The sequence below is a fragment of the Stegastes partitus genome, unplaced genomic scaffold (assembly GCF_000690725.1).
Source record: "Stegastes partitus isolate 25-593 unplaced genomic scaffold, Stegastes_partitus-1.0.2 Scaffold27, whole genome shotgun sequence".
NCBI classification, from domain to species: Eukaryota; Metazoa; Chordata; class Actinopteri; family Pomacentridae; genus Stegastes; species Stegastes partitus.
The window spans coordinates 1,257,635-1,270,927 of record NW_007577758.1 but is presented as its reverse complement, the minus strand read 5'-3'; the positions used below and the strand labels follow the sequence as shown (position 1 = coordinate 1,270,927).

General features: G+C 40.9%; 1 protein-coding gene across 1 annotated transcript in view; it reads left to right on the top strand.

Moving 5' to 3' along the window:
* The window catches only part of cep89 (centrosomal protein 89), a 73,529-nt gene extending 64,617 nt beyond the window's left edge, over nt 1-8,912 (top strand). Inside the window, exon 18 of the mRNA XM_008297918.1 lies at nt 8,418-8,912. Within this exon, the coding sequence (XP_008296140.1) occupies nt 8,418-8,616 (199 nt within the window). The 3' untranslated portion in view covers nt 8,617-8,912. The remainder of the gene's footprint in view (nt 1-8,417) is intronic.
* Nucleotides 8,913-13,293: the final 4,381 nt, after the last annotated feature.

The window sequence follows — 13,293 nt, the reverse complement described above, 5'->3', positions numbered from 1 at the left end:
ACCACCACTAAGACATCATTTCTTTACTCTGTTGAAGCAAACCACTGCTGATGTGTCTTTTACTTTCAGTAGCCATATCCCAGTTCAAGCAAAGGCTGCATCTTTGGAAGGATGGAGCCTTCGCATCCTTCTATGGGTCCTTCAAAGAATGCAAAGGCTGTGCAAAGTGTTTGTTAAATGAGACGGTCCAGCCCACAACAGACTTCTTGCTTTCGTCGTCACATCCCATAGCGCCGCTCCTGTTGTCAAGCAACCTGGACTGCTGAATTTTTATAAGAGGACAGCCTTGAAATTTTACCAATTTTTTCACTGAAATGGATCCCAAAATTGGGATTATGTTTTTGATATTTTTATATACCTGAAGAACTTGAGGTGCTTGTACTGTATGACTGTACTGGACTAAACTGTCTGAAAAACATTAACACTAATAGGAACTGAAAATATTATGAAGTCACCACAATCTCTGTAAATTACAACTCAAACACTGAAGCTGTATAACTGGAAAGTACACATTTTAAATTGCAGCGGCTCACATCAACAAATTCACATAACTAAATTTGTTTTTTAAATCGAAGTTTAAGTTTCTGAAGTCTGTTGTTTTCTAGCATTTGTATCATTAGCTATTGGAGTGAGCTGTAACATTAAAAGTAGAATCCTCAGCCGCTGATAAATCCATCTTTTCAGTCAATTGTTTCAGTCAGTTAAAACTCCAGCTGCTGATCAAACTGTCACCGGCACGCAATGAATCTTGGGATATGTGGGACTGTGAAGGATGCAGCTGATGCATCCGTGGGAAAGAAGGATGCATTTGTCGGCCACATCTCAAAGAGTTTTCATGTCCTAATGAAATGGGACAGCCATCGTAGCGCCGCTTTGACACACTCGGCCTTCAAATGCAGCCTTGGAAGGATGCAGCCTCTGAACTGGGACTCGGCTATTGTTGCAACATAATGTACCTTACAAATCTGTAAGAAAGAGCTTCATCCTAACAATACAACTAATCAGGGCTGCAGGAGATACAGTACGTGATGAATACATCCAGGACAGAACACCTGCATGGAAAACAGTCTCATCATCAGTCTTATATGTGACGGCAAAAAACCCTCAGCATGCTGGGTTTCAAATTCCAAACCTGCTCTGGGACGCCGATCTAAGAGTTTGATTTAAAAAGTGTCATATTCAGTTACTGAATCTGGTGTTACTCAACCATAAAAATGTCTATCTGTGGATAAATAGTTAAAATTGAGTTAGTACGTGAGCATATGTGTTGGGGGCTGCAAGGTGGTGCAGTGGTTAGCACCGTTGCCTCGCAGCAAGAAGGTCGCCAGTTTCTCCCCATGCTGCGTGGGTGCTCTCCGGGTTCTCCGGCTTCCTCTCACAGTCCAAAAACATGTTGAGGTTAATTGATGATTCTAAATTGTCCGTAGTTGTGAATGTGAGTGTCCTTGGTTGTCTGTCTCTAAATGTAGTCCTGTGATACACTGTGACCTGTCCAGGGTGTCCCCTGCCTTTGCCCTGAGTCAGCTGGGATAGGCTCTACCCCTCCCCAAGTGAGGATTACGCGGTGTATAGATAACGGATGGATGGCATAGAAGTGTACTGCAGAGAAATATTTTGTTAAAGTAATAATTAAGGACTGATAGTCTGAGGCTGGTGTTGTTCCCTGTAGCTGTCTCACAGCCAGACCGATATTCCACACCCCACTGCTCAGAATAACTGTGGATGATGTTATTGTCTGAACTGACAGAGGAACAGAGGAAGGAAAACAAATAGGGAGCTGTTCTGCCGCAGAGCCATAGACCAGACCCTGAGATGACTTAAGCTAATTGTAATGGAGGGAAGTGTTCTGGGATGGTGGAGCTACTGCTGAGCCTCTATACAGGAGGTCAGACTGCATCTGTGTGGCTTAGCGGTCACCACTGCTTTCCAACAAACACACACACACTCCTATTGAATGTTGCAACTCTTATAGCAGCAAGCTTTCTCTTTGTATTGTAGCTTCAGAGAAAGCAATGGTGAGAGCGGTTGCCATGGGTAACTGTTTGAGAAGGAAGTAATTAACAGACAGTTTGTGAGGGTCTTTACTCAAGAAAGACAAGGGACAGAATGTTTTTTGTCCAAGTCAGTCTGTTATGTTACTCCGAAAGTAACATCATTATTTAAGAATGAGATGATTATTCCCTTTTTTTTCACAGTCAAGTTAATGAGATAAATGTGTGGTCTCACAGGACCTGAAGGAAAGGAAAGCCCTCATTTCAACAGAAACACATAAGATTTTTTTTTGTCTTTTGTCTTTTTTTTGTCTTCAAAAACATCCCTTTGGTCATTATAAGAATAAATAGATGTGTGTACATATGTATATATATATATATATATAGTCTGTGGTTATAGTCTCGTCCATAGCTTGTATTGTAATGTGACCATTGGTGGTGTTCAAATTCTTAACTTCTGCAAAACTACCAATACATCATCATCTATCATCCATCAGCATGCTACTTTTGTAGCGCCTGCAGGTGGAGATAACTACTACTTTATATTCAGTTTTATATACAAATCAGAGGTCTTGTACGATGGTTATTGGGAGAGGAAAGAAGAAATAGTAAAATTTCAATATACAGTCTGTTTCCAGGTTTTAGACTTTTTGTCTAATCTTTAATTTTTGGTGAGATATTGCATAATTTTAACATTTAATGAAATGAAACAAGACATTTAGAAGAAAAATCTATGTTTGGTAAAGCTTAAAACAGCTCATAGACATCTGAGCTGTAATCCCAACTGCACAATACTTTTTGGAAGAAGCCAACAAGTTTGAAAATCACTGAATATAATTACATCCGAGGATGCTTCTTTTTCATCCACCTTTGGTGTAGCCTTGGCCAGGAGGAGTTGATGTAGTCAGACAGTGCCCTTTGATCATCAAGTGTTTCGACCCTGAACCATAACACCCTCCTGATGGTGGGTCAGCAGTGGTGGCCAAGTCCATCTCCCATCTCATCCTCCTGGCTTCCAGCTTCACTCCTCTCTCCTGCTCCATAACCAGCAAGAGGCTCTTTCTGCTGCCTCCCCCATCTGGCGAGCTGCTGTCTTTCTCTCCCTCCCTATTATTCCTATGGCTGTGAGCATTCGCCACACTGACTGTGCAGGGAATCCTCTACAGCCATCCTAGACTGTATCCATGCCTGCCAACCTTTTCCCCTGCAGTCATCCAAGAGCTCCTGGTATTTGGCACTCTTCCTTTTCAAAGGCTTGATCACAACCTTCCTCCCATAGGGCTGTGGGCTCAATGAGAATGATCTTTTTTGTATTTAAAAGCTAGTTATGTTATCTATTGTGCCAAATATTTGTCTTAAATGTAACCAATACATGTAGTGAAGTAGAAAGTACAATATTTCTCTCTGAAATGCAGTGGAAGGAAAAAGTAGCATAGAATGAAAACACTTCAGTAAAGTACAAGTACCTTTGTATTGTACTTTAATACAGTACTTGAGTAAATGTACTTTGTGACTTCAGCAAGAAACCAACAATTAACAAGGATCTTGAACAGCCTTTCAGAATTGGTTCCTCAGGTGCTTCTTTGAGACGGCCATCAGTGCACCAGTACTCAGCCATGCTGTCAACTGCTTGTTTTGCTTCTGATGTTTCTTCCAGCAGATAAAAACTGGAGGGGGTCTTTAACAATTGTTCAGACATTTCACTACAAATGTCAACCTCATGGTGGCCCATAAGGAAAAGCCACCAGATCACCAAAGTTCATCCATCCATCCAGCTCAGACTCCTTCCCCGCCAGTGAGGTGATGTTCCATGTCCCCAGAGCTAGTCTATGCTGCGAGGAGGCGGTACGCCAGGACGCTAGCTCCTGCCTACCACCTGGTGGGCATAGCACCCAACCCCAATCTTTTGCCCTGATGGTGGTGGGCCCTCTGGACAGTGGCCCTGTGTTACTTTGTCGGGCTGTGCCTGACCGAGCCCCACAGGGCCCCAAGGCTCAGCCACCAGACGCTCCCCGGCGAGCTCCCCCCCAGGCCTGGCTCCAGGAGGGTGCCCAGGTCTCCCTATTCCGGGCAAGGTGGCGGCTGTCCTTATTCGAGCTGTCATCAGGGTTTTCGGATTGCCAGACATTTTATCCTTCATGACTTTGGTGATCAAAGAACCCTGATCACCAAAGTCAGGAAGGATAAACTGTCTGGTATGTCATGAGTTATTTTACATATTTTCTCTGATAGATATCAAGCTTTTCCCGGGATAACTAAGAAATGCTGACCTATTGGTGCTAGATAAAAGGTCAAGAAATTTCCAAATCATTAGATTTCATCCTCTAGGAAACTTGAATATCTGTGTAATTTCATGTAAAGCAGTGGACTGATTCTTTGGCCAACCGTAGGGCCAAGCCAGTCGTAAGACTAAGAACATTTACATAAAGCACCAATGTTAAACTAATGAAGCTACTATCATCTTCAGATGTACTAGTGCCAACTAGGAAATGTTAGCAGACTAACGCTCTAAACTAAATGTAGTTAGTATTCTGGAATGACTTTAGACATGTCATTTGTTTTATGTTTCAATGCTTTAACACAGACAAGCAACTTCCACAAAATTAAATTCCCAGCTATATTATTTGCGCACTGTGTGGTAGTTTACAGTGGTAGATTCCAACTAAATTTAGACATCCTTATCCATTATAAACTCATATATCCGACCAACCTTCCCTCATTTGGCTTTGAGCCAGAAGGTGGACATATTGTCATCCTCTTCAAACCAGAAGGTTGTGCACAGACTAGTCTTTAGCTTTCTTGTAGGACATTTTTCTGCAACTTGTTCCTTCATTGTAAATACACAACCTTTGTGTTATGCTCAGTTTCCCTCCACTGTAATAAGCAGCTAAGTGGGTCCAGACTGGGCAGTTGATTGTTTCAGTTGTTGGCATTTGAACTGATGTGCTGACAACATGTGTCAGAAGAGCTTTAATGCATCAGCCATTATACCAGCAACAACACACACACACACACAATATCATGTGCTCTTCTCTGGTACCGTTATTTCTCCGTCTTTGCCTTTTTGTGTAAAATAGTAAGTTGTTAGCTGTTTCAACTGAAGTTCATGTACTTTTACTTTACAAAAATCAGCCAACAAGCATCAATCTGAAGATATAGTTCATGACCTGCGTTAATGAAATTGTGCTTGAACTGATTACATGCCATATGTTCTGAGACACATCCAACTGAACATTACTTACACACACACACACACACACACACACACACACACACAGCTCTGTCTCAAGTGTGTGTGCAAATATGTATTTGTTGTGTGGATAGTGGATAAGAAAATAATTTAGAATCATCTGGTTCTGAAATGTAAACTATAACACACTGCAAAAGACTGCTCTCTAACAGTTATATATATATATATGCACACATGTAAAAATAAAATAATCATTCTGTCATTAGTTGCCATTAGTGGTGGACTTTGAAGTAAAAGCTGTATTTCTGGCCGCGGGAACAGTGTGTTGACACAACAACCTTAACTCAAGTGCCTCTTTGCTGGCTGTTGTGTGAAGCTCTACGTTGTATCTCACTTTCCTCCTCAGCGAATTAAGTTTAACTATAATCATGTGACCTACAGTACAGGAGAATGGAAGTATGGAGCTTTGGTAACGTCTTAACACATGGTCACACATTGTCATTCACAGTACTGACTGGGAAGACATCAGCTGGGGAAAATTTGAGGACCGTCTTGGACCATATACTACATATAAAACCATACACTTCTTTAATCAAGTCCCACACTCTATGATAGACAAACAATGCAGACCATGAGGTTAAAGTCCCTCTCCAGTCATTGATTTAACCCCTAAAAACTGACCTCTGTTTATCAAAGTTACATATACATCAATGTGCATTCACAGCACACCAGCTCACCTATTACTCTACTCAAACACTGTGAAACCGATCTATGCAACACAATGCCAACTTGTAAGACTGGATTCATTCAACTATACATGTTCAAACCAGAAAAAGAGTCTGAAGAAGATTAATAATTCAGAAAGTCCCACCCTGCAACATGACGGGTTGCTTCTGGTGAGTTAACTTGATGAGGAACTGCTCTTGTTTTTTTAGCTTAAAGATCCTTGCTTACATTGAGGTAAGTGTTGTGGCCAGGAGGATTTAAAGCCATCTACCACACATATTTTAAAAGCTTTATGTTTTATTTACAACATGTAATTAAAGAGGGGAGCATTCTTGGCACAAGTAAATCAGTGTTTGTGTGTGCTCATGAGATCTGTCTGTGAGATTTAACCCAGTCCGATCAAGTGGTATACCAGGTTTGAGCCGGCCCATCAAAGTAATGTAGCAAATCAATGTAAAGTGTGTCTGAGCTGTCGGTGTGCGAGGGCCAGGGTACGTCCTGGACAGCTCACCTGTCCATCACTGCGCCACACATGCTGATGTAGTTTATAAAGTTACTATTGCTTTCTTGTTGAAAACCACAGACAATCAGTAACATTTTATTAGCCCACCACTGAGCCAAAGACTGTTGATTTAGCAAATTTTAGCACATTTTTGAGAACTTCATCTTTAGAGATGAAAAGTTGGTGTCTTCTTCCAGCTTTGTTAGCAGAGCTGATGTGTGGATTGTCTGCCCCTGCCACTGAGTTACTCAGCCAAACAGCATTTGCTTTGCTTGGTTTGCAGCAGTGAATTTTGTTGGATCACAAGGAGTTAATAATTATTAACTGTAACATCTTAATAAATGCTACTTGCGTCACAGGCTTGTGATCTTTTTCCTCTCCTCTTGCCCTAACCTTCTTTGCCTCAAAGTAAAAGAAACATTTTTTGTAATCCCTGGTCCACCACACTTCAGTCCCCTCCTATTATTTGTGTAGTCCTCCCTCATTTTACTGAGGCCTCACTGCTGACCTGGAAAATGCAATCAGATGACAGACTGCAGTCATAAATAGAAAACATACTGGTGATCCAGGACTGGCACAGGTCTGTCAGTGTCTGTACAATTTGTCCAATATGCACCAATGTGAAAGCTTATTTTTACTAAACATACTGCAGAAAAAGATGCTTAGGACAATTTTGTCAGATTGGTTGTCATGCAGAGCACACTCCGACTCCATTGTTAACAGTACTCTCAGCCTGCAGAGCATGTATCACAGCTGAGCAGACAGTGGTGCAGAGTCAAGCACTGTCTTCGTGTTAAGTTAACTGGTTTGTGACATACATTGCTGAAAAGTTAATGAATAATGACCCCATCATTTTCCCTTTTTGCATAACTCTAACATACTGTACATGGATGTAAGTATAAATATAAAGAATATTAATCAATGTAGCAATGTCTGATTTTTTTATTCCCTAACAATTTGCATTAGCCCCAATAGTCCTGTATCGATCAGGCTCCAGTAAAATGCATCAAAGACATGCTTTACAAGCTTAATAAATCTGACCATTCCATTATTTCAATCTGCAGGACTAGTTGTCTGTTGCATGACAGAAGGACATTTAATTCAGTCATCTCAATACAATATTGTTAAATGGAAGTTTTTTTCATCTGTTTGGCCATCAACGGGTTAATATACATGATCTGTACCTCCTGTTGTGACCAGCTGACTGTTTTATTAGCTTACCACAAATTTAACCAAAACAGCCTCCGCGTGGCTTCTGTTCCATCACATGCTGATGTCTGTTGCTGCTATGGGCTTTTCTGTGTTTCAAGCACAAAATACAAGGCCTCAAGCACTACTTTAGAAATAATCAGGAGAGGAGATGATGCATGCAGTTTTATTCCCAGCAGCCCTGAGTGGGATAAGGACGGAGCTGTTTTGCACAATGTAGATAGGAATTTAAAACGGAGCATTGTGAGTTGCTGCAGCCAGCGTGTCCCTACAGATGTCACCATTGTCTGCTGTGGGCTTGATGGTTATAGCAGTTTCACTGTAGAACTCAGCAGACACCCCAAGAGTGGCTTAAAGAAAAATGAGTCAACCATCAGAGATGGCTGAAGAGGTCTCAGAGTTTTTACGCAACAATGTCTGTCTATTGTAAAGTCTATAGATATGTCTTCCTGTTATCACTGATTGTTCCCATAGTGAGTCCATGATCACAACCATACTGCATATCATCTGTTATTCAAACTAAACCCCTCTTCCCTTCTCTCTGCTACATACATGGTATTAGCATTAATTCAATCATTTTTTTCCATTTTCATTTTTCAAATTATTGCTTTGGTAAGAATTTAACTTAAGTTCAGTTCATCAGTCAGAATGTTATTATGTCCCCTTTATTTGTTAGGTGTTTCCAGAAACAGTTACTCCAGCAACTTACTTTGTCAAAAATATATGACAGGAATAACTGATTAAGTGACTGAATGTTTTCTGTCTACTCTCTGCTCTTCTACTTTCCTCAACCCTCCAGGGACGTAGAGGAGGAGCTGGAGGTGGTGTGGCAGGCAGCAACAAGGGAGAATCAGCAGATGAGGGAGACTCTTATGGATTCAAAATTGACCGGGGACCTCGGTGGTAACATCTCTCCTGGCTGGCCTGCTGAGGTTTCAAATGAGTACACCAAATCTGCCCAGCATCAGTATAAAAATGGACTGGATTATTACTGCTAAAAGATTTGGAGACATAATCTGTTGGTTTTTCTGTCCACTCACACCCAGAACAGGCTGTTTAGATAACTGTTGACAAGGTGAAGTCAACGTGTGAACCTACAGACACATAACAGCATGACTTTGCTTCTCTAATGAAACCATTATAAACTTGAACCATCCTTTGTATCAAACTCAGCTCTTTTAACTGTAATAATATCCATGTGTTAGCTGAACTCTCTCTGGTAGGAGCCAGCCTTTGCAAATAAAGGGAGAGGAAATGGAAGAAGCACCAAGTAAAACAGTAAACATAATAAACAAGAAAAAAATAGATAAAGGAAAGTTCTAATTACCCATGACTTGCTCAGTATGGCAGTGTGGCCAAAGATCTCTGACAGACTTCCATTACTTGAACAGTGTGCTTTTTTAATTGTATGTGTGTTTTTAAATTAGTCTCAGGGTTTTATAAACCTTGCCAAGTACGGTAGCTTTACAAGTAAGTGGATAAAGCTGCAAAATTTAGTTCAGTTTGGACTAATGTGTCCTGAAGACAGTACTGCCATCTGCTTGGCTGATATGGTAATGACATTATCACTGCTACAACAACATCACAGGTACAGAACAAGACGATGTGCAAAACCTTTGTGTTAGTGTAACTGTGTGTGTCTGTGTGCGTGTGTGTGTGTCTGTATATGTGTGTCTAAATTCTGGGGCCTCAGTTTATTGCACACCTGCTTATTGCAGGAAGGGGCAATCGGTGGTTAGCACCATCACCTCGCAGCAAGAAGATCCCTGGTTTGTTCCGGTTAGGACACCTGGGATCTTTCTGCGTGGAGTCTCCATGTTCTCCCCGTGCAGCGTGGGTTCTCTCCAGGTTCTCCAGCTTCCTCCCACTGTCCAAAAACATGCTGAGGTTAATTGGTGATTCTAAATTGTCTGTAGGTGTGAATGTGAGTGTGCTTGGTTGTCTGTCTCTAAGTGTAGCCCTGTGATAGACTGGTGACCTGTCCAGGGTGTCCCCTGCCTTCACCCTAAGTCGGCTGGGATAGGCTCCAGCCCCCCGCAACCCTAGAGAGAATTAAGCGGTGTATAGATAATGGATGGATGGAGAGATAAATATTGCAGGAAATGAAACATACTGTGTGTTTATATTGACCACAGTAACACTGACTGTTGCTGGTAGATTGATGGTACTCCAAGGAATTTTCCTGCTTCAGAAACAAGTATAAGTATAGAAAGAACAGTTAGAGTAAAGTAACTGTTTTATATATATGTAATTGCACACATTTACATGTGCTCAGCATTGTTTTCATATAAGTATTACCTTTCATAACTATTTAATTTCTTTTGGACAAAGATGATTTAGCTGATAATTTTTTTGAATTGCACTTAGATCTGCTTTACATGCAGTGGTGTAGTGACTATTTAGCTATTGTGTGAATAATAAAGCAGATTTTTCACATTCATGAGCCTCATTTATTTTCCTTGCGCTAATAACATTAGCATGAATCACTGATATAACTTGTGTTACAAGAAACGTATTCATTTTTATTGTGTAGAGGAAGAACAGTTACACACTGACCGTCAGCCAGCAACGTGCCATGACAGCATGTTCTGTGACTGAGACTGCATAACTTTACCTCTTTGGTATTACTGCAGCCCTGCTGGATCAGACTGAAACCACACAGCAGAGTACTGTGTTTACTGTGTGCACCACAAATCCCTGCTGACGAACAGAGTGTTGACGGCGGTGCACTGGCTCAGACGTATGATAATTGTAAAAGATGAGGGACACCCCTAATACCTGGTGTGATGGTAGAATGTCCAGCTTGGCAACAGATCAGAGCAGCCTTCTGTTTATACCAGTGGTTTAGATGACCAACAAATCAGTCAGTCAAATTACAGCGCTGAGCATGACAGCCACAGTGTCGTCAGAAGGACTATGATGAGGTTCTACGTTTAATCCAGTAATGTGGGGTCCAGCCTGATAGTGCTTTTTATTTTCTTGCTGCATACATGCCATGAATGGCATAAGTTGAAGCTGTGTTGAGTTTTTCGTAACTGACAAATAGAAATGCAAGCAGTGTTGAAGGGGCTAAGCAGTTCAGCAGGGCACTGTCACCATGGCAACTTGATCTGATCATGTTACCAGTGTGGCTTTAAGCACTGATAGCAGATTTTATGTTCACTGACCAAAATTTTGAGATCACGTCCTGCTTCAGACAGGATGATACAAATCGACCTCATGATCTGGAGGCTCAAATAATTGCAGATACAAGCACAGTGCGTTTGATGGTTTCTGAGCTCAGTATTACCAATAAGCACTCTTCTTCGATGTAGACCCTGGTCTCCTCGATGGACAGACATGTCCTTATAAACTTTGATTACACTCTCTTGCAGATGTGGATAAGGACAACTGTGGACACCATCGATGTACAGTTATTGTTGTACTGCGTTCTCGTCCACTGGGAGGACTCCACTCCATACATGCGCACACTAGTGCTGAGCATTTGCATTATCACTCTTGTACAGTAGTCGCCGCACAGACATAAATATCGGACTGAATGCCGACATCTGCACAGACTATGCCTAAGTGGTCAAAAACTGCCTCATTATCTCTAAAAAAAAAAAAAGGAAGAAAAAAAACAGAGAAAGAAAGAAAAAGAAAAACAGTGGTGTGTAAACAAAGATGGCAGCACAGTCTATTTTTTATACCTCATCTATGGAGTCTCCCAAAGTATCTCCGTTTGTTTAGGGAACCACACTAGCACTTGTGCTATAAGTTGTTTTTGCTTATTCCAGGCCACCACTGTCTTTAAATAACCTTCTTGCATATCCTCAGGAAGCCATCATGAAACTTGGAAAGTTAGGTGTCAGCACATTGAAGTGTTGCTAAGATATGTCCCCATGTCCGTCTTTCATAGGCTGCAACCGACAAATGGTGTTGAAAGTAAAACATCTGTCTAATAATGCTGGTTAGACTTTGTCTGGAAGGAGATTTGTGCCAAATTTAGTTTGATATGGCAGTCATGCACCCAGGATATGGGAGTGGTTTCTTCTTCCGCTGTGCCCTCCAGGGAACCCCCCTCACCCACTACGAGAACAGAATTGAAGCTTTTGCTCTCGTGTTTCCTTTAGTACTGATGTTCACACATAAAAGGGCAGTGAGCGTCCAGCTTTCAGTTCAGCCTGTTTTTATCTGTTAAAACTGAAATTAGAAACACAAGATATACACCAACATAGAGACCAGAGAACTGTCTTGGATGGAAAATAATTTGTAAGAACAAACAAACAAACAAAAACAATTGAAAATCATAGCACCAGAAATGTTAATGCAATAAAAATAAATAAATATTAATAATAATATTCATAATAATATTAAGTATAATAATAATAATAATCATAATAAAGTAAGACAAACTTTAGAAAAAATGTTATATGTGATGTTGATTTGATTGTATTAGCATGGCATGAAAACTTCACGAGTAATTTTAAAAATAAGTTTTACTTTCATAAATGTAAAAATGTTCATATTTATTGTAAATAAATAAATGTCTGTTGATATGATTTAATTGTATTAGCATGACACTAAGCTTTAAGGGAGGGCTATAGGGCTGTAAGGTGGCCCAGTGGTTAGCACTGTTGCCTCACAGCAAGAAGGTCACTTCTTGGCTTCTCTCCGGGTTCTCCGGCTTCCTCCCACACAGTCCAAGAGCATGTTGAGGTTAATTGATGATTCTAAATTGTCCGTAGGTGTGAATGTGAGTGTGCTTGGTTGTCTGTCTCCAAGTGTAGCCCTGTGATAGACTGGCGACCTGTCCAGGGTGCCCCCTGCCTTCACCCTAAGTCAGCTGGGATAGACTCCAGGCCCCCTGCGACCCTAGTGAGGATTAAGAGGTGTATAGATAATGGATGGATGGATGACACTGTAAATGTGAATACAAAATGCTGTAAAGAGTAAGATTTCCTTTTTCGTAAAAAGTTTAATTAAGTTATTTTGTTAAAAACTTTACAAATGTTCTACTATGTCGAGTCTGATGGCCAAAAAACGTTTCTTTCATTTACCTTCAGTCTCCCAAAAGGTCTTCTGGTGAACTCTATTTATTGTGAGTGTTTTTCAGCAGAGTCTTTCTCTTTGTCTCCCTTGAAGCTTAGACTGGTGAAAAACAGACAACAGTTGTATGAACAGTCTCTCCATCTCAGTTGCTGAAGCTGGTACCTCCTTCAGAGGAGTCACAGGTGTCTTGGTGGCCTCCCTCACTCGTCTCTTTCTTGCTCAGTCACTCAGTTTTTGAGGACGTCCTGCTCTAGGCAAACTGCAGCATGTGCCGTATTCCTTCAATTTGTCAATGATGGATTTACTTGTATTCCAAGGGATAGTCAGTGACTATGAAATTTCCTTTTGTCAATCACCTGCTTTACAAAAACCTGTTTTTTTTTTTGTCTTGATTTTTTGTCTTCCTGTTTTATCCAGAGCACTGATTCACCAGGGACCGGACCTTCAAGAAACAAATATCTTTGTTCTGCAATCACTAAAACGCATCCACTGCACTCTGATGACCTCTATTTCACTAACTCTGAGACTTCTAGCACCAACTGACTGCCTTTGTGTTGAATCAGTTGAATTGCTTTAAAGAGGGTGAATACATGTGCATCACTCATTTTACATTTTATGTTTCTAATGAATTGAAATTACTTTGT